This window comes from Ostrinia nubilalis, chromosome 1 (genome assembly GCF_963855985.1).
Source record: "Ostrinia nubilalis chromosome 1, ilOstNubi1.1, whole genome shotgun sequence".
Classification (NCBI taxonomy): domain Eukaryota; kingdom Metazoa; phylum Arthropoda; class Insecta; order Lepidoptera; family Crambidae; genus Ostrinia; species Ostrinia nubilalis.
In genome coordinates, this window is record NC_087088.1 from 3,113,838 (window position 1) to 3,136,033 (window position 22,196).

General features: G+C 46.0%; 1 protein-coding gene across 1 annotated transcript; it reads right to left on the reverse strand.

The window, feature by feature from the left end:
- Positions 1-428: 428 nt before the first annotated feature.
- Positions 429-21,251, reverse strand: LOC135081736 (probable peroxisomal acyl-coenzyme A oxidase 1). The gene is made up of 13 exons (XM_063976557.1): positions 20,844-21,251; positions 20,271-20,430; positions 18,139-18,307; positions 17,134-17,257; positions 14,416-14,660; positions 12,177-12,337; positions 11,080-11,242; positions 8,421-8,611; positions 3,647-3,799; positions 3,253-3,358; positions 2,908-3,060; positions 2,169-2,285; positions 429-957 (listed from the first exon to the last, which is right to left on the reverse strand). The coding sequence occupies exons 1-13, from the start codon at positions 20,968-20,970 to the stop codon at positions 814-816; spliced, it is 2,013 nt and encodes a 670-aa protein (XP_063832627.1). The 5' UTR covers positions 20,971-21,251; the 3' UTR covers positions 429-813.
- Between the last annotated feature and the right edge of the window lie 945 nt (positions 21,252-22,196).

Here is a 22,196-nt window from a genome sequence, read left to right on the forward strand (position 1 = left end):
CTCGGCCTCCATACTTTTTAAATCGAGGCCTAGTTTCGGTAACTGCTTTAGCTTATACAGGGTGTTCCAAAATTAGGACGTCACACTGACACCGACTCTAATCCATATCTGTGGACACCGGTAGTTATGCCTTAGATGCACTAACATGTCCGTAGAGAAGTTATGTGTTTTGAGATTTTAACCAATTATTTTATAAGTCTCCTGCCCCCTCCCAACCAAAGAATACTCATACTCCAAGAGCTCCCAATCCGCAAAATCAGAGGGTTTTGCCGGCTTCCAACTATTTTCTTAACGCAAATGGATTAAAGGCAGCTATATGTACCATCCTAGACTGCATCCCACTTAACATCAGGTGCGATTGTGGTCAAATACCTGCCTTGTTCTGCATAAAAAAGGTACATTGATTGTACACAATATAAAACACGAAGTTAAAATGATTAAAAACTTTATTATAACAAAATTTTATATATTAAATTAGAAATCTCCATTTTAATTTCACATAGTCAAACAGAATAATACTGTTTCCTACTTTAATCACAAAGGAATGTAGGTACATACGTTAAATATCACATCCGCCACCCTAAAGTACTCTTAACCTATTTTGTCATTTGTGAAAATTGCACTTATACCAGACACCACAGGCTTACATGTAATGATTTATGACCCAGCTTCTAACTACTTTAAGTACCAGTGATTCATACAATGTCATGTCCCCAGCACTATTTGTACTTTTCAAAGAATTTTCGACTTTATTGCGCGTTACATTTGGATCAAAATGCTGAATACCAATTCATTCATACACAATAGTCCCGTTCACAGTTTCCCCTGCATGAATGGCTTGAGGTACTTATGGAAGGACTCGTCGACGGGTTGCTGGTTGAGCGGGCTTCTCATGGCCTCTGCCATCAGTCGCTCGTAGACGCGGCCGTCATACGCGCCCAGGGTCGAATGCAGGATCTAGTTTGAAAAAAAAAACACTATCAAAGGACTATTCGGGTATACTATTTCCATTAGGTATATCTATTGATGGGACTGATTCTCCCACTATTCAGCATCATCATCGTCATTTCAGCCACAGGACGCCCACTGCTGACCATAGGCTTCCCCCCATTAATTCCATATTGTCCGGTTGTTTTTTTAACCCCTCGTGGTAAGCTAAATATGCTTGTTACGATTGGGTTCACCACAATAGTCGAATCCGCGTTCCTTGGATCACGAAGCGGCCAGTCCGACCCCTACACCGTTCGGCTATGGTGCCTTCGGTTGGCAGGCTGCTATTCACCAAGGAACCATACTATCCCTACATTGTCAACATTCCACCAGCTCGCACTAAGCGTTTCGATGACTCTTTTATAATGCGAACAGCTAGGGACTGGAATTCGCTGTCTGCTGCTGTCTTTCCTGAACACTATAATCCGGGTCTTTTCAAGGCGAGAGAGCACTTACAGGGCAGATATGTACCGACAGGGTTCATGGTGATCCAATTATATATTTAAGACCTAATGTACACTGTGAAATGCAATAAAGATTTGAGTATTGAGTATGGAGTATATCTTAGACTGCATCTCACTTAACGCCAGGTGCGATTACGGTCAAATACCTGCCTTGTCATGGATAAAACAAAACAACTCGTGGTCTAACCTCGTCTCGCTGGTCAAAAGCGTCCACCAGTCCCACAGCATCGGGCCTTAGCTGCGTCAGCAGGCGCTCGTACAGACAGCGTCAAATAGTTAGTGATACCTAAAGTAGCCAATAAGTTCGCAGCACGTCTTTATTGCTATTGGAATAAGGTTGTGTTATCAACTTATTGGCAACATTGGGTGTCACCAACACCAACTTTTTGATGTTGAATGTACCATGCCTGCATCTGCTCATGTCGGCACTACACTTTTGTCCCTGCCGGGAATAGAGGCGTAGACTAACCTCGTCCCGCAGGTCAAAAGCGTCCACCAGTCCCACTGCGTCGGGCCGCAGCTGCGTCAGCAGGCGCTCGTACAGACAGCGTCAAATAGTTAGTGACACCTAAAGTAGGCAATAAGTTCGCAGCACGTCTTTATTGCTATTGGAATAACTGATACCAACTATTTGACTCTGAATATACCACGCCTGCATCTGCTCATGTCGGCACTACACAACTGTCCCTGCCGGGAATGGAAGCGTGGACTGACCTCGTCTCGCAGGTCGAAAGCATCCACCAGTCCCACTGCGTCGGGCCGTAGCTGCGTGAGCAGGCGCTCGTACCACGCCTGCATCTGCTCGATGTCCCGTTCAGATATCGATGTGAACTGCAATACACAAAAATATAATATGGTTAATGGACCTCAGCACATCAACCTAAACACAGTGGCGTCTTATCTCGTTGTAATACAGAGCCCCGATTACGGTAACTTTTAACGTCTACAATCCAGACACGCTTCTCGATTCTGCGATACGATTGGTCAAAACAGCTGACGTACGCTGTTGAACGACCGTTGATTGTAGACGTTAAAAGTTACCGTAATCGGGGCTCAGGCTATTTTGCAACAAAAATGTATAGGTTGATGTGCTGTCGACTGTACTTAAATAAAGAAGTTGCTTTAATGGGCATGGTATGATTTGGGGTCATGGAAGATCTGTGACCATATTTGAATTGTAATTAATGCTATATAAAGGTCATGGCACACTTATCAACTCGGAAAGGGATCGTTACCGTATTGCCTTTCGACTCGCTGTCAACTAGGCGTCAACCTCAGTAAGCGACTCGGCTACGGCTAAGCCGTCGTAGACGTAGCTAGAGCTACTGGGCGCGCTTCTTGCGCCTTGCACGCACTTCATGTTTCATCTCTTTCATGTAGCACGAGAGGAGGATCGCACGGCAATGAACCTGATAATACAGTGCTTAACGTTTCTGGCCTATGGTTCACTTACCCTTAACAAGTCGCCGACGCACTGCAGGGCCCAGTACAGGGTGTAAAGCTCGACGAGTCGCATCATGACGTCACGCAGTGCGCTGCTAGCGCCCTGCACGGACTTGACCGTCTCTTCCAAGTAGCAAGAGAGGAGAATCGCGCGGCAATGAGCCTGGAGGATAAATCAGTGGATGTCAAGGTGTTAAGTTTCGAGAACTGGTGGGCAAGAATGATTCGACTCGATTCGAATTGAAGATTTTGGCTCTAAAAACAAACAATCAACAAAAAAAAGAAGGACTATCTGCAAAATAAAGCCTTCCCATGGGTAGTCAGTCAACAGTATAAAAAATCTAAATGCAGTTACCTCTGAAGCTGAAGTGAGCTGGACAGAGGTCATGTTCCACGCATCCTCGTAAGACATGCCGGCCTTCTGTCGTTTCTCGATGTTCGCTACGCACAGACTGATTTTACTGCAATAAAATATCATTAGCTAATTAGAATTTGTATATTTTTCAGTAATGAGATGAAAGTTGGTTGGAATACAGGCGAGTCTGCACCTATGACCACCTGTTGATTCTTCATACTTTTAGTGTGATGATTATTTGAATACTTTCACGAGTGACCGTTGAATATGATATAGATAGGGTTTGCTTGTCAAATAATTATTAACAAAAAGATATTTTACATAGGACTAAATCCTCATCCACATTACACTTTGGTTGCAATAAAGCCTAAAAAGAACCAAAAAGTCCACTAACCTGGCAGAAACGCGCTGGAAGCCCTGTATGATGCCTTCAATGGAGTTGTCCCACGGCGGGTGGCGGCGTCCCACGGCCGCCTCGGCCAAGTAAGCTACCGTCGGCGTCAGCGAGTTGCCGCCCACAGCTTGCTGCCATGCCTTTACTAGGTACCTGGAACAAATTAAGTCGGTAAGATGATGAACCAATGACGTCAAAATTGATGATTAGTAGCCTTCAAGAATGCCACTCCAAAAATGCGGTGCGCGGCTATTGTATTGAATTTGCTGAGAGTGACATCACATGACCCACGGATTACTGGTATGGCACAGCTGGTTGTTTCAACGTGTACAGTGACGTCACAATATTACAAATATTCCGATATTTGGCCAGACCTGGTGAGGCGTCAAAGAATACTTTGAAAGTACAGAAGTAATAGGTAAAGCATGAAATTCCATGCCCTGTTATGTAGAGCTGTAGAGAGCCTTTGTGCAGAGCTATCAAGCGCCGCGCGCCGCCGCTAGAAGTCAGTCTAGTGGTTACGCAGCCACTTCTGCCGTGCTCATGGCTTTGAGGCAGCACGCTAGGGCGGGTAACTTGGGGTTACATTGAGGGGTAACTGGGGTCACATCGAGGGTTGATGACGCACCTGGCCGCCTTGGCCGTGCTCACAGCCTTAAGGCAGTATGCTAGGGCGGGTAACTTGGGTGACACAGAGGGTAACTGGGGTTACATTGAGGGTTAACTGGGGTCACATTTCGGTTGATGACGCACCTGGCCGCCTCGGCCGTGCTCACAGCCTTAAGGCAGTATGCTAGGGCGGGTAACTTGGGTGACACAGAGGGTAACTGGGGTTACATTGAGGGTTAACTGGGGTCACATTTCGATTGATGACGCACCTGGCCGCCTCGGCCGTGCTCACAGCCTTAAGGCAGTATGCTAGGGCGGGTAACTTGGGTGACACAGAGGGTAACTGGGGTTACATTGAGGGTTAACTGGGGTCACATTTCGGTTGATGACGCACCTGGCCGCCTCGGCCGTGCTCACAGCCTTAAGGCAGTATGCTAGGGCGGGTAACTTGGGTGACACAGAGGGTAACTGGGGTTACATTGAGGGTTAACTGGGGTCACATTTCGGTTGATGACGCACCTGGCCGCCTCGGCCGTGCTCACAGCCTTAAGGCAGTATGCTAGGGCGGGTAACTTGGGTGACACAGAGGGTAACTGGGGTTACATTGAGGGTTAACTGGGGTCACATTTCGGTTGATGACGCACCTGGCCGCCTCGGCCGTGCTCACAGCCTTAAGGCAGTATGCTAGGGCGGGTAACTTGGGTGACACAGAGGGTAACTGGGGTTACATTGAGGGTTAACTGGGGTCACATTTCGGTTGATGACGCACCTGGCCGCCTCGGCCGTGCTCACAGCCTTAAGGCAGTATGCTAGGGCGGGTAACTTGGGTGACACAGAGGGTAACTGGGGTTACATTGAGGGTTAACTGGGGTCACATTTCGGTTGATGACGCACCTGGCCGCCTCGGCCGTGCTCACAGCCTTAAGGCAGTATGCTAGGGCGGGTAACTTGGGTGACACAGAGGGTAACTGGGGTTACATTGAGGGTTAACTGGGGTCACATTTCGGTTGATGACGCACCTGGCCGTCTCTGCCGAGCTGACGGCCTTGAGGCAGTATGTTAGGGCGGGTAACTTGAGTTACATCGAGGGTAGATGACGCACCTGGCGGTCTGCAGCAGTAGCACAGTATTCTCGCCCTCATAGGTGCAGGCGGCGGTCACGAGCCCGTACATGAGCGGCAGGCTGGACGACAGCATGTAGCCGTGCCCGCCGCACGCGAGCCGGCAGCGCTCCACGCACGCGGCCGCCTCCGCCGTGCTGACTGCCTTGAGGCAGTATGCTAGGACGCGACTTTTCCCACCTGTAGTTCCCACCGCTGCAACTCCTGGGTAGCCAGGATCTAAGCTTGACCACCATAAAAAACCCAACCAATGAAGGTCAAGTTTGTTAAACTGTCATTGGACCCGCAACGAAATTAATCAGAAGAACAAAGGAGGAGTATGCAAGGACGTGTAACGCAAGCGGCCGCTTCTGCCGTGCTGACAGCCTTGAGGCAGCACGCTAGGTCGTGTAACTTGGGTTACATGGAGGGATGATGATGCACCGGGCCGTCGATAGCCTTGAAGCGGCATGCTCGCTCCACGCAAGCGGCCGCCTCTGCCGTGCTCACGGCCTTAAGGCAGTATGCTAGGGCGTGCAGCTGGGGTCACATCTAGGGTAGATGACGCACCTGGCTGTCTGATAGCTTTGAAGCGGCATGCTCGCTCCAAGCGGCCGCTTCGGCCGTGCTGTCGGCCTTGAGGAAACAAGCGAGGGTGTGTAACTGGGGTCACAGCTAGGGTCACAACTGGGGTCACATCTCTATTGATGACGCACCTGGCGGTCTGCAGCAGCAGCACAGTATTCTCGCCCTCGTAGGTGCAGGCGGCGGTCACGAGCCCGTACATGAGCGGCAGGCTGGACGACAGCATGTAGCCGTGCCCGCCGCACGCGAGCCGGCAGCGCTCCACGCACGCGGCCGCCTCCGCCGTGCTGACTGCCTTGAGGCAGTATGCTAGGACGGGACTATTCCCACCTCTCGTTCCCACCGCTGCAACTCCTGTGTAGCCAGGATCTAAGCTTGACCACCATAAAAAAAACCAACCAATGAAGGTCGTTTGTCCCGGGGGAAAGTTTAACTGTTATTGGACCCGCAACGAAATTAATGAGAAGAACATAGGAGGTATGCTAGGACGTGTAACGCAAGCGGCCGCTTCTGCCGTGCTGACAGCCCTGAGGCAGTATGCTAGAGCGTCTAACTGGGGTCACATCGAGGGTTGATGACGCACCGGGCCGTCTGATAGCCTTCAAGCGGCATGCTAGGGTATGTAACTTTAGTTACATTGAGGGTTGATAACGCACCTGAACGTCTGATAGCCTTGAAGCAGCATGCTTGCTCCACGCAAGTGGCCGCTTCGGTCGTACTGACGGCTTTTAGGCAGCACGCGAAGCCGGGTAACTTTGAGGCTTAACTGGGGTTACATTGCGTGTTATCTGGGGTTACATTGAGGGTTAACTGGAGTCACATCGAGGGTTAATTGGGATCACATCTCTGCTGATGACGCACCTGGCGGTCTGCAGCAGCAGCACGGTGTTCTCGCCCTCGTAGGTGCAGGCGGCGGTCACGAGCCCGTACATGAGCGGCAGGCTGGACGACAGCATGTAGCCGTGCCCGCCGCACGCGAGCCGGCAGCGCTCCACGCACGCGGCCGCCTCCGCCGTGCTGACGGCCTTAAGGCAGTATGGTAAACGGGACTATTCTCACCTCTCGTTCCCACCGCTGCAACTCCTGTGTAGCCAGGATCTACAGCTTGACCGCCATAAAAACCCAACCAATGAAGGTCGTTTGTCTCGGGGGAAAGTTTAACTGTCATTGGACCCGCAACGAAATTAATCAGAAGAACATAGGAGGTATGTTAGGACGTGTAACGCAAGCGGCCGCTTCTGCCGTGCTGACGGCCTTGAGACAGTATGCTAGGGCGTGTAACTTGGGTTACATCGCGGGTTGATGACGCAACTGGCGTCTGATAGCCTTCAAGCGGATTGCTAGGGCATGTAACTTTAGTTACATTGAGGGTAGATGACGCATCTGGCCATCTGATAGTCTTGAAGCATCATGCTTGCTCCACGCAAGTGGCCGCTTCGGCCGTACTGACGGCTTTGAGGCAGCACGCTAGGGCGGGTAACTTGGGTGACATTGAGGGTTAACTGGGGTAACATTGAGGGTTAACTGGGTCACATCGAGGGTTAACTGGGGTCACATAGATGGTTAACTGGGGTCACATCGAGGGTTAAATGGGTCACATCGAGGGTTAACTGGGGTCACATCGAGGGTTAAGGGATCACATCTCTGTTGAAGACAAACCTGGCCGTCTGCAGCAGCAGCACAGTATTCTCGCCCTCGTAGGTGCAGGCGGCGGTCACGAGCCCGTACATGAGCGGCAGGCTGGACGACAGCATGTAGCCGTGCCCGCCGCACGCGAGCCGGCAGCGCTCCACGCACGCGGCCGCCTCCGCCGTGCTGACTGCCTTAAGGCAGTATGCTAGGACGGGACTATTCCCACCTCTCGTTCCCACCGCTGCAACTCCTGTGTAGCCAGGATCTACAGCTTGACCGTCATAAAATACCCAACCACTGAAGGTCAAGTTTGTCCCGGGGGAAAGTTTAACTGTCATTGGACCCGCAACGAAATTAATCAGAAGAACATAGGAGGAGTATGCTAGGACGTGTAAGGCGGGTTTTAGAATCGCGCTGACCGCTCGCTGATCGTCGGCGCTGACAGATCAATATGTATGTAATTGAAGGGAACGTTCCTGATTGTCGCTGATCGCTCGGCGTCGACGTTTCATACATTTCAGCCGTCAGCGCTGACGGTCAGCGTGCGTCAGCGTGACTCTAAAACCAGCCTAAAGCAAGCGGCCGCTTCGGCCGTGCTGACGGCCTTGAGGCAGCTCGCTAGGGCGGGTAACTTTAAGGGTTAACTGGGGTCACATCGAGGGTTAAATGGGTCACATCGAGGGTTAACTGGGGTCACATCGATGGTTAACTGGGGTCACATCGATGGTTAACTGGGGTCACATCGAGGGTTAACTGGGGTCACATCGATGGTTAACTGGGGTCACATCGAGTGTTAACTGGGGTCACATTGAGGGTTAACTGGGGTCACATCTCTATTGACGACGCACCTAGCAGTCTGTAGCAGCAGCACCGTATTCTCGCCCTCGTAGGTGCAGGCGGCGGTCACGAGCCCGTACATGAGCGGCAGGCTGGACGACAGCATGTAGCCGTGCCCGCCGCACGCGAGCCGGCAGCGCTCCACGCACGCGGCCGCCTCCGCCGTGCTGACTGCCTTGAGGCAGCACGCTAGGGCGTGCAGCTGGGGATAAATAAATAAATAAATATCCTTGGACATTTTACACTGCGCTTCTAGTTCCAAACTAAGCAAAGCTTGTACTATGGGTACTAGACAACGGATATAAACATACTGAAATATGTTTTTTTGTAAATACATACATATTATACTTAGAAAACACTCAGTCCAATACAAACAAATATGTTCATGTACACAAATGTTTGTACTGTGCGGGAATCGAACCCGCTACCTCCGGAATAGTAGTCTGTTTCGAACCACTACACCAAACAGCCGACAAACAAATGGAGTTGTTACATAGAAAACGGGGATATGGGTGGAAAGTATAAAGCCGCGGGTCGCGAAACACGCTCGACGTCCTACTCACTCAAGAGCAGAGCGAGCAGGAAGTCAAGCGGCAGTACGCCAGCGCGTGTAGCTGGATCGAAAACAACGGCAACGTTTTAAAACATGGTGAATGTGAATGGGACTCGTATACAATCGGAGTTAGCATTCCGATTGTATACGAGCGCGTGTCGCTGGATATACCACCATAATTATGCAGTGTGGGTAAATGAAGAGTTTCAAAAAACATATATTTTCACTGTTTTTTACCTACGTTTAAACTTTAAAGACTTGCAGTTTGCGGGCCAATCCCGCATACGAGAGAAAAGCTGTGTAGCATTAACAATGCCTTAACGCTAGCACGGTTTAATTTTGTTCCATGGCATGGGTGAGTGACTCTCTCCTTGAGTGACCCACATGAGGGACACACTCACCTCGGGCAGCCGCTCCAGGTCGCCGGCGTCCAGCTCGGCGGTGACGTTGTTGTACATGGCCCACAGCCACTGCGCGCTCAGCCGGCACGCGTGCCCGACGCGATGACGTCACGCGTCCAGGGCGGGGCTCGGGTGACACATGAGGGACACACTCACCTCGGGCAGCCGCTCCAGGTCGCCGGCGTCCAGCTCGGCGGTGACGTTGTTGTACATGGCCCACAGCCACTGCGCGCTCAGCCGGCACGCGTGCCCGACGCGATGACGTCACGCGTCCAGGGCGGGGCTCGGGTGACACATGAGGGACACACTCACCTCGGGCAGCCGCTCCAGGTCGCCGGCGTCCAGCTCGGCGGTGACGTTGTTGTACATGGCCCACAGCCACTGCGCGCTCAGCCGGCACGCGTGCCCGACGCGATGACGTCACGCGTCCAGGGCGGGGCTCGGGTGACACATGAGGGACACACTCACCTCGGGCAGCCGCTCCAGGTCGCCGGCGTCCAGCTCGGCGGTGACGTTGTTGTACATGGCCCACAGCCACTGCGCGCTCAGCCGGCACGCGTGCCCGACGCGATGACGTCACGCGTCCAGGGCGGGGCTCGGGTGACACATGAGGGACACACTCACCTCGGGCAGCCGCTCCAGGTCGCCGGCGTCCAGCTCGGCGGTGACGTTGTTGTACATGGCCCACAGCCACTGCGCGCTCAGCCGGCACGCGTGCCCGACGCGATGACGTCACGCGTCCAGGGCGGGGCTCGGGTGACACATGAGGGACACACTCACCTCGGGCAGCCGCTCCAGGTCGCCGGCGTCCAGCTCGGCGGTGACGTTGTTGTACATGGCCCACAGCCACTGCGCGCTCAGCCGGCACGCGTGCCCGACGCGATGACGTCACGCGTCCAGGGCGGGGCTCGGGTGACACATGAGGGACACACTCACCTCGGGCAGCCGCTCCAGGTCGCCGGCGTCCAGCTCGGCGGTGACGTTGTTGTACATGGCCCACAGCCACTGCGCGCTCAGCCGGCACGCGTGCCCGACGCGATGACGTCACGCGTCCAGGGCGGGGCTCGGGTGACACATGAGGGACACACTCACCTCGGGCAGCCGCTCCAGGTCGCCGGCGTCCAGCTCGGCGGTGACGTTGTTGTACATGGCCCACAGCCACTGCGCGCTCAGCCGGCACGCGTGCCCGACGCGATGACGTCACGCGTCCAGGGCGGGGCTCGGGTGACACATGAGGGACACACTCACCTCGGGCAGCCGCTCCAGGTCGCCGGCGTCCAGCTCGGCGGTGACGTTGTTGTACATGGCCCACAGCCACTGCGCGCTCAGCCGGCACGCGTGCCCGACGCGATGACGTCACGCGTCCAGGGCGGGGCTCGGGTGACACATGAGGGACACACTCACCTCGGGCAGCCGCTCCAGGTCGCCGGCGTCCAGCTCGGCGGTGACGTTGTTGTACATGGCCCACAGCCACTGCGCGCTCAGCCGGCACGCGTGCCCGACGCGATGACGTCACGCGTCCAGGGCGGGGCTCGGGTGACACATGAGGGACACACTCACCTCGGGCAGCCGCTCCAGGTCGCCGGCGTCCAGCTCGGCGGTGACGTTGTTGTACATGGCCCACAGCCACTGCGCGCTCAGCCGGCACGCGTGCCCGACGCGATGACGTCACGCGTCCAGGGCGGGGCTCGGGTGACACATGAGGGACACACTCACCTCGGGCAGCCGCTCCAGGTCGCCGGCGTCCAGCTCGGCGGTGACGTTGTTGTACATGGCCCACAGCCACTGCGCGCTCAGCCGGAACGCGTGAACCGACGCGATGCCCGCTAGAAGTTTGTGTTGTTGCGTCACGTAGTCCAGGATTTGAGGCTCTGGTTCGCTGGGTGAGTGAAAGGTAAGAGATAAAATTCATTCAAATTGGTCATAATGACACACTTGAGAACTACGTAAGTATAAGCAACGAACAAGTATCGTGTCTCGTTGTTGCGAGTGAATGCTTATCATACTCACTCGAGCAATCTCACTCATTTCTCGCATCACACTCACTCGGACTACCATATTCACTAAACGGGACTATTCCCTCTCGTTTCCACCGCTGCAACTTCTGTGTAGCCAGGATCTACAGCTTGACCGCCAATAAAAACCCAACCAGTGAAGGTCAAGTTTGGGAAAGTAAATCTGTCATTGGACCCGCAACGAAATTAATTAGGAGAACCTATGAGGAGTTCGAAGTTAAGGTTCGACTAATCATTCTCTCTGTCTCACTCACTCAGGCAACCATAATCACTTGGGTTGGGCTTCGGCTGCGACTGCCCTCGTACGGCGGAGTGCCGGGTGGCGATGGTAACAGCTTTGGCCATGACGTGCACATACTCACTCGGACAATCACACTCACTTGGGTTTTCATCATCGCATTCACTCGGGCTATCATACTCGCTCATCGTACTCGCTCGGGCTATCATACTCACTTGGGCTTCGGCTGCGACTGCCTGCGCACGGCTGAGTACCGTGTGGCGATCGTGACAGCTTTAGCCATGTACGTGCACATATCATACTCACTCGGGCAATCACACTCACTTGGGCTTTCAACATCGCATTCACTCGGCTCTCATCACACTCGCTCGGGCTATCATACTCACTTGGGTTTCGGCTGCGACTGCCTGCGCACGGCGGAGTACCGTGTGGCGATGGTGACAGCTTTGGCCATGTACGTGCACATATCATACTCACTCGGGCAATCACACTCACTTGGGCTTTCATCATCACATTCACTGGGCTTTCATCATCACATTCACTCGGGCTACCATACTCACTTGGGCTTTGGCTGCGACTGCCTGCGCACGGCGGAGTACCGTGTGGCGATGGTGACTGCTTTGGCCATGTACGTGCACATGTCTTGTACTATCACCACTCGCACGAACATCATCGTGCCGTATGTGAGCTTGGAGCTCGGTGCGTTCACGTATGTGCCATCCTGTGGTAAAATTAAAATACATAATGTATTTATTGAGAAATAAATAAAGGAGGACTCAAACGCAATTTTTATTTACGCACAGCAGTTTTTATTAACGTGAGTACCTACAGTTAGACGTCTCGCCAGTTGAAAAAATATGTTTTGTATCGTTACTCGAGAGTCGCTATTTATGTACTTTCAATTTGATAGATAACTAAAAGTAGATCCATTTTCTAATGAATCTTTCAAAAATAGTTATGTATTTTTTAGCGTTAAGAGTTGCATCTCAAACTAATTTGAAAATTAAAAATAACTTGAAAAAAGTTAGACACTGGATGAATTTTCAAGTGTAATACGCTGTTAGGGGGCGTCCATAAATTACGTGAGACAATTTTGGAGATTTTTCAACCCCCCCGCCCCCCTTGGTGAGATTTTACCTGACCCCCTCCCCCACCCCCCTAATCTCACGTGATATTTAATAAAATGCCTATTTTGCAATGTCTATGCTTCGAGTCTATTACATTTATATGAAAAAATCAGTAACCCAGTGTCGTGCCACGCGCAGTGCAGGGTTCCGTAGCTTCCCGTCGTTTAGTAAGACAAGCAATTGCTTCAACCTAGGACCAGTTTTTTGATTCATAGTTAAAATAACTAATTTTTAAATTTTGCTACTAATGGTTAAATATTAATAAAATGTAAACTAATAGTTAAAAAATGTACTAAAAGTCAAGTTAAACATTGTTATAAAAACATTTTTTTTCTGTTATTTAACCACTTGTCATTTGACATCTGTCAAATTTGACTATTGGTTACTTTAACTACGAATACATAATATTTTCATACGTATGTAATGTCATTTTTTGGGGTTCCGTAGTCCTGACAAGGAACCCTTATAGTTTCGATCTGTCTGTCGTCTGTCTGTCCGAGGTTTCGCTTGGAAACTATTGGCACTGGGGAGCAGTAATTTTGTGAAGGTATATGTATATTAATCACGCCGAAAAACGATAAAATAAAATTTTGAAAAAAAAATTTTTTCTAGAGTAGCTCCCTTGCATGTAAAGTGGGGATGAATTTTTTCAAGGAAAACTATAACGGTTAAGATACATTACTTAGTTTAAGAGTAATATAATAGTCATTTGACTCATGTATTATACAATTTCTTAACCAGTAAAAATTCCTTAGAAGAAAATATGAAAAGTGACTTTAGATGAAGTAATTGCTTGCTTCTGAAATATATTGTGGTAAAGACAGACAACTACGGAACCCTACACTGCGCGTGGCTCGACACGCACTTGGCCAATTTTTTACGCAATAGCGATGCCGATGACGTTTTTTTTTAATTTAGAATTTTCTTAATTTCGACATTTATTCTGCATCTTTAGTGTTCACAAATGCAGATGGAGGCATTTTTAGTTTAATTTGATTAAACGGTTTAGAATAAATTGTCATTATCATCATAAAAAAAAATCATTTTTTTTACTTCAATAACCCAGTTTTCTGGCAATTTTACTCTTGCGGGAAAAATTACGTGATATTTTCCGAGACCCCCCCTCTCCCCCACGTGAGATTTAGTGAGGTTTTCGTTGACCCCCTCCCCCCCCTAAAAGTCTCACGTAATTTATGGACGCCCCCTTACGGCCAGCGTTTGTTTCATCAATGTTGGGTATACTTACCCTTTTAAAGTTACAGTGTTAATCGTGCGTTCAATTCCCGCCTTAGGCAGTTCGATTTTTTCAAGTTATTTACAACTTTCAAAAATATTTTGAAGATGTTAATTTAGCTGTTTAAAAATCTCGACAATTTAATATGTAGAGCCCAAAATAATTGCGCTGTGTTTAAGTTATTTATCCCTTATTTATGAGTATTATTGAGGTTAATGTTCGTGATTTGTGCGAGTTATTGTTATTTTCGTTCCATATTGATAAGCGAATGACATTTACGAAATGATTGTAGACGATTCCATGCGTAATTTATGTAATTAACGTAGGCAAATAACGCAGTTATTAGAGATAAATTGATTTTAAACGAAAATAAATACAAATTAAAAAAAATGTTGAGTTGAGTTCCATAAAAATGCGACGCTATATTTTAATTCTTACCTCAAGTACTTTAGAGTTCTTCATCAGCATGTGATCCCTAGGTATCCTCACTTGCTCAAAGCCAAGGAAGCCGTTGTTGGTGCCATTCATGCCAAGTTTGGCGCCAATCTCGCCAACTTTGATGCCAGGCATTGGCATGTGGGTTTCTTCGTCGCGGAGCTGTACGATGAAAGGATGGATGCCGTGGCATTTCCCTTTGGTGTATAGTTGGGCCATGACGATGCAATAGTTGGCGGTGTGGGCCACTGTGGAATACAGAAGGTGTTTTTGAAGTTAGCTGTCTACAATATGCTGAAAGTTTAAACTCTATCCCCCTTATTAATACAAAGTTACACCTAGGATGAACACTGAGTTAAAATGTCATTTCCAAACTAAGCCAGAGTTCAACTAGGGTGTAACTTTTATGGATAGGGGGGTAAGGATCAATTTTGCTAGCAGGTTTTGCTTTACCTAGCGCTAGCATTATATCAGCTAAAGACGCCCACCCCTTGACAAAGGCTTTCCTGAAAAATTTCTAACAATCATTCCTACGCTGCTCGCATTCAGGTGCTTCGACGAGCTTCACCAGGTCGTCGGTCCATTGAGTGGGAGACCTACCAACGTCTCATTACCACTCGAGAAGTTTTCTGCCCCAACGGCCATCAGTTCTACGTGTTATGTGCCTCTAATTAATTCGAAATTTCAACGGGCTATGTCGGTAACCCTTACGGGAGATTACAATTTGAAGTTATATAATTTCAGTTTTCAATAGATTTAACAATTTGTAGTTAGGTAGATTTGTGATAATTAATTACGAGATAAGTTAATCTCATTACAATTTGTTTAATCATTGATTAATCGATATTTTATCATCTAGTAATAAATTAATATAGTTTTTTGGTATACTGATTTATTAGATTTTATAAGAATGTTCCGGCTTAGATTTTAGTCTTCATTTTTGCGTAGCAACAGAGCATTGGAAATCTATAGTTACGGAGATTTTTTGACAGAAAATGTGGCTTTTTCCCCTGTGTAAGTTTCCACGGGTAACAGACCGCGTATTTAATGTTGTGTTAGCTAGGAATTTAATCTATACTAATACTAGCGGCCGCCCGCGACTTCGTACGCGTGGATCCCGTTTTACCCCCTTTTCCCGAATTTTCTTTGCTTGCTCACGGAGCCCGAGACCTTTCCAACGAATGCAAAACCGTGGAAATCGGTTCGTGCGTTCTGGAGTTATAGCGTCAGGGAGGAAAACCCGACTTATTTTTATATAGTAGATTATAAATGCAAAAGTAACTCTGTCTGTCTGTCTCGCTTTCACGCCTAAACCACTGAACCGATTTTGATGAAATTTGGCATAGAGATAGGTTGATAGGTAGTGGTAGGTGGTAGGAGATATGTTGGTAATTCATTTATGGGAAAATGTATTAAATTCTTTAATAAATTACCACAAACTGTTGTAGAACTACCCATTCATAAATTCAAAGCACATATTAAAAGTACCTTAATGAAAAAGGGCTACTATAAAGTCGATGATTATTAAGATAAAAATGTTTGGGATGCGTTACTGCCTAGCTCGCATAAATATTTATAACTTTGTACATTTGAAAGCCTGTAAACCTTTGAAAAAGAGGCTGACAATAGTGACTGAGTTTCTTGCGCTGCTTCTTCTCAGCACTGGCCCATTTATTTATTGTCCTGAAGCAGTGGTAGGGTTAATACTGGGACGTGTAAAAGTGCTTTTTTTAAGCCTATTTACAGAAATAAATGAGTTTTACTGAGTTTTAGTTTTTACTGAGTCCCGGGAAAGGACATAGGATAATTTTTATCCCGGTTTTTGAAACAGGGACGCGCGCGATAAAGTAGTTCTGTGATAGACAAAATTCCACGCAGGCAAAGCCGCGGGCGGAAAGCTAGTATTTGAATATGGCATGGGTTACTTGGAACTGAGTGTCAAGCATAGACAGAATAATGATGTCATACTAATACATACATAAACTGATTCGTGATCGACAAGGCCACTTGGGAAGTTGAACTCTGTATAAATTATGAGAATATGTTTTACATAATTTCCCCAATTTATTTACAGTTACAGTCAAATAGAGTCAAGTTTTAAACAACTAATTCTAAATACATTGTATTACTACTGATTTCCTACAAAAGTTACAGTAAATAAACAAGATGATTTATTCGTTCTTTTTACGCATTGCGGGTCTAAAAATAGAATCAAGGGTCAAGATCTTTATGAATAACTTGGAGAACACAGTCGTTGTTTTCTCTGTTATTACATAGTGCTGAAAAAGTTTTCTTAACAGCGACGAACCTATCATAAAGTAAAGATTTCAATTTGAATGGGAAATCCACTACTTTGTAGCTGCAAGCTAAGAAAATTCATACTTTCCAAAAGCAGTAAAAAATAAAGACTTATTTTTAGTTCTGTTTTGGTTTACGACTGTAATGTTTGATTGCCGGACGTGCGATAAATTTATACCGATTAACTTTATGTGAGAGACCGAAAATCATGCGGCGACATAAATAATATCGTAAAATCCATATACATCATGTCCCAAAATTCAGCGATAAGCAGGCGGCGCCGTAGAGTGGACATGGTCATGACTATTTCTTCATCTATCTTTTTTTTTCTTATTTTTCCTAAAGTAGTCATGTCATGACCATGCCCACCCTACGACGCCGGCTTATCGCTGAATGTTGGGACATGTATGAAGGTATACTCACGTCCGCCGGGCCACCACTTATATGACGTCAGAGTGGGGCTGTGTAGCACGAACTCTTTAGTGGTCGGGTCATAAGTGGCTGTCGTCTCCAGACCGCGCACGAATGTCCCGTGGCCCAGTTCCGTCTAAAACAAAATGCTTTGTTGTAGTTCAGTACCTATTATTGTTTATTTTAGACTGCGTTTTCCAGTTTATAAAGCCTCAGACAATGTTCTTGGCCTAGTAGATAATTTTTCCTGGCAATAAGTCTCCTATTTGTATACTTATGTATTTCTGCAAGTGTAAATGTAATAAAGACTGAATGAATAAATAAAAATTCAAAGACCGACGACCGCCGCGCCGATCGAAACATTGTATAGCCTTGTAAACGTATTTTCACCTGTTTTAATCAAAGTTCTGCAAGTTTTGTACAGTAACTAATGTTAAAATGTTACTCATTTAGTATACCTAATGTTATAGGAATTTGGCAGGCAATGAACTTCGAGTTTTTTAAGCCTAGGCATAGACCACCGACTTTTAGTTGGCAGAAAGTTAGGCCCGATTTAATTTGTATGAAGAATCGGCCGATACCAAATCGATGTAGTTTGCGCACTTCCATACATGTTTATACTGATCAACAGCCCGCGACGCGAAGTACCGTATTTGTGGTGTCAAGCCCCAGAAGGGAGAGAATTGACTATGAGAAGGGACATGGATCAGAGAAATTTGTAGGGAGTCAAGCAAAGCGCCCGTGGAAAAGAGCCCAGAGCAAGTACCCGCGCGCTCTCCTGTGATTCGGTTCGTACGCCGTGAGGCAGGAAGAACCATGGGTGGTGGTGGGATATGATCAACAGCCCTAAGCTAAAAGTCAGTGGTATGCTGATCTGCTCATAGGCTAAAAGTAGATACTTAGTATTTAAAATGAGAAAAAAGTCGCGCTAATTTATATCAGAGAGAATCATTGCATGTATTTACTTCACAAATTATCGAAATTTGCAATCACAATTGGCTTGTTTACATAACCTACCTGAGCGTATGTGCCAACGATGTCAAGGTTGAACGCTCTTCCGATCCAGTACGCCTGCTGCTCCACTGTGGCTTGCCCCATGAGGGTTGGGATGAACATGACGTAATGCAGCGTGAGAGGAGACCCATCACGGAGGATCGCCGACCCAAGGGTGCCTCCTAGCACTGCCCTATGAGAAAAATAGAAACAATCATACACTTGTTTGTGACAATGAGAAATATTTTAGGTAACAAAATAAGCATTACAAATTCAAGATTTGAAGAATACAAATTATGCTGATAGTGTTAATTATTATTTAATTACGTAGCTAGAAATATTTACCATTCCAATAAGTTAAATGTAAATATTTTCTTCACAAGATTTTAAAACTAAAATATTTGTTGTACCTTTAACAAGACATGATAATAATAAATAAATAAATAAATTGTTTATTTCTCTCTTCACAAAGTAGGAAACATGCGTACTTAAATACAAGGTCTTATAATAGTAGTCTTAGCTTAATTCCTATCACTTGTGAGAGACTGGTGCCTGAAGTAGGTTTCAAAGAAACCTGTGACACAGGTCGCCAGGCCCCCCCACATTATTGACAGTTGGAACATACAAGATACGTATCGATGTATACATACATAGTACAGCGCAGTTGCAATAGTAGTATAAGGAGAAAAAAAGCAAAAAAGTAAGAATAAGTACATTAAAAAAAATTATCGCGTAGCCCAAGGAAAATTTAGAAACAATTCCATCCATGCACATGGACTAGCGTAAGGCTTATTAATATAGTGTAGGATGATTGCAGATTGTGTTTGTGAGTGAAGTTAGTGTGTGCGTGCGTGAGTGTGTGTGTGTGTGTGTGTGTGTGTGTGTGTGTGTGTGTGCGTGCGCGTGAGGCATATGAGGTGCGTATCCAAGAAAAGGAAGGGTGAAAGAAAAGCTCGCTGATGGAAGTGAGTAGGAAGCGATAGTCCTACTAATATTATAAATACGAAAGCCTGGATGTCTGGATGTTTGATACTCATTCACGCAAAGAACTACTGAACGGATTACGATGAAATCCCACAGCATCACTGTTTATAACCGAGTATAACATATAGGCTATAATGACGATCTGTGACAAACGAAATTTCACAAAAAAAGCTTTTGGGCAAAAGCTAGTATGTACATAATGAAAACTCGATAAACAAGACAGAGGTAAATTATAATTTATTATAATTATAATTTTATCGTACCAGCTTAGACCGGGATATTGAGCAAGTTCTCAGTTGCATAGTAATCTAGCGTGTAAAGATAGTTGGTTACTGCGATTTTACAACTATGTTTTGTGTACGAGTAGAAATTTAGGGAACTGTTAAGTTTGTTGTATAAGTAGTCACCAAGAAAACAGAAAAAGTTATGTGATTTAGCGGTTCTGTATAGTTTTTTCGGACAGACTTTGCCTTTTCTGCGTTTGTCTTTAACTAGATCCGGGTCATACAACAGCTGAGAGTGCTTTTTAAGGATTGTTTGGAGGATGAAGGACTGCCTGACTGAGAGGACGGCCCAGATCCTATACAACTTTTCAGTGGAGTAGCGGGGTGGAAGGCAAGCAGCCACTTTCAAGATGAGACGCTGCGCTTTTTCCGCTTCTAAAAGGTGTGTTTTGTCAGTCCCCCCCCAGGAAGATATGCAGTAGTTGACAACCGACTGGCAAAGGGCAGTATAGACCATTTTTATCACCCGACGATCGGCTACGTGTCATGACATCCATAAATATGTATTAATTGCAGTTACATAGATTGTGACATTTTTTGCAACATGTAGGTATCGGGTACTTAACATCCACTCTAATAGAGCTTGGCCATATTATAGCCATATTAATTGATAATTTAATTCTAACTGTTGTTCAAGATTTGATAATTAAGAGCCAAAGATTTCGCCGTATCGCGCGGCGCAGCGCCGCAACGCAGAGATTTTTATGTAAGACGACGCAGCATCGCACCGCCACCGCAACGCATCATGTGCTTTGGCTCTAAGGATCAAAATCACAGCAGTTTGCTCATCTAAAAACAAACACTTCCAGTACTTGTCATCGGTCACCTCCAAAACAGGTTTTTTCCAAGTATTGTACAAAATAAAAACAATGTAATTGTAAAACATACATATAGTTTTCCATTCCTGTGTTTTCTTCCTCCTGAAGTCTCCTGATCATCTTGAAGAGCAGACATGCTTTCTTCACAGCTAATTGATAACTTTCCTTGTGGCTGAGATACTCTGCAGGTACTTCTTCTTCATGAATTCCTTCTTTTAGGACCATATCCTCTGAAACAATTATTAATTTTATTTGATGATAAATCAAACAGTTACATTTTTTGCAATATTCATAGATACTGTAATAACTTTGTTCCTATTGCCATCTAAATGCTGTAATAACCAATAGCCCAGCATCTCTATGATAATTAAAGGTGAATAAAAGTTGTATAGAAGTACAGGTAATAGTTCTCTCCAAGAGTTTATAATACTTAACATGTATGTAAGTGCTATAAAAACAATTTTATTATTTTATTTGGTATAGAAAGTGCAAGAACAACCTTTAAATTTAGAACAGAAGGGCAATTATGAGCTTGTTGTAAACATTTCAAGTTTTGAGATAATAAGATGTTGATCTTTAACCTCTGCTTACTTAAATGTACGGTATTGACTAATTGTAGTTCTTAATAGAACAAAGATGTTACCTCGCTTTTTGCGTTCTTCGGTTTTGTCAGCGCCTCCATCGATCAAATTAGTTAGCTCAGTGATATTGAACGAGCACTGATCTCTCTCTTTTTGGAGATCGGCGTTAACTTTATTTACTGGTGCCATATCGATAGTTTACGCGTCCTATCAACACAGAAGGGGCAGCGCGACTGGCAAATTAAATACAAAACTAGTTTATTGCCCCGCTGTGACGTGTACAAAAGAAATCACGCAAAGTAGCGCAAAGCTACAATTTTGAAGAGAAGCAACTTCTGATGTGTTGCAGTCAATGACCAAACTTTTTGTAGCGAGCGGAAAGTTTTTATGATACAACTTGGATTGAAGATATCGCTAGTTTTTATACCTATACCTAGAGAACACAAATAAATAATTTAATTATTTTTTTAAATTCTTAAGTGTCAAAGGACAGCTGATTGTTGACATCAAAGAATTTAATTACTCTTGACTTAAGATGACAATTGTTGAGGTTGACAACTGCTGTCAAACTGAAGAACATTTTTTTCTTTCCTTTTGTGAGAAATGATGGCAAAGGAATTACATTCAGTTCCAGTTCCAGTTTGTACTTCATATTTATTGTATAGGTCGCTCAACGAGATTGAGGTCTTCAACACAAGCAAACATTTGTATCTGTATTTATAAAGCGCTGACGTTTTGAATAGTCAAACCAAGTCAAACTGACAGACAAGAAGAGCGAGGTACAGTCTATTCGATATTCCAACTTGTTTGTTTATGTTTTGTTTTAAAATATTCCATCAGTTTGAGCTCGTGTTTATTTGCCTCCACTTTAGTTGAGCGACCCATAATAATATTTAAAAACTTGAAGACTTGGATGTATGGTATAATGCCTTTTCCTACAAAAGTAGAGAATAGAAAAAAAGAAAATAAATAATAGGGATGTATAACAGAGATAAAAATGAAATCAATATTTCAATTAATAAAGTTCGCTTAAACTTAGTTGATGAAACACTTAAAATATTTTTTTGTAGTGCATCATCATCAGATGTACAATGTAGACTTAGTTTTGAGTTTCCGATATTTCGGCATTGTTGCAAGCGCCATGGTCAGTGGTCACGGAGTAGTAACTGATGATAAACTGAGGAAACTTGCGGGTGAGATGTGAAATGAAACTCAAAATTAAGGTAGCAATTCCGTCAGTAATAATAATCAAGATGAATTGATAATAATTAACCATCATCAAAATTGATTTTGTAATGTTTTCGATTTCTAAAAACCATAAATCTTATCTTACTTATTCTACACTATAAACTTGAGATCATTGTTCAGCTTCACTAGTATTGTGAATATTGTGATAATTAGTAGTTAAAACTGTT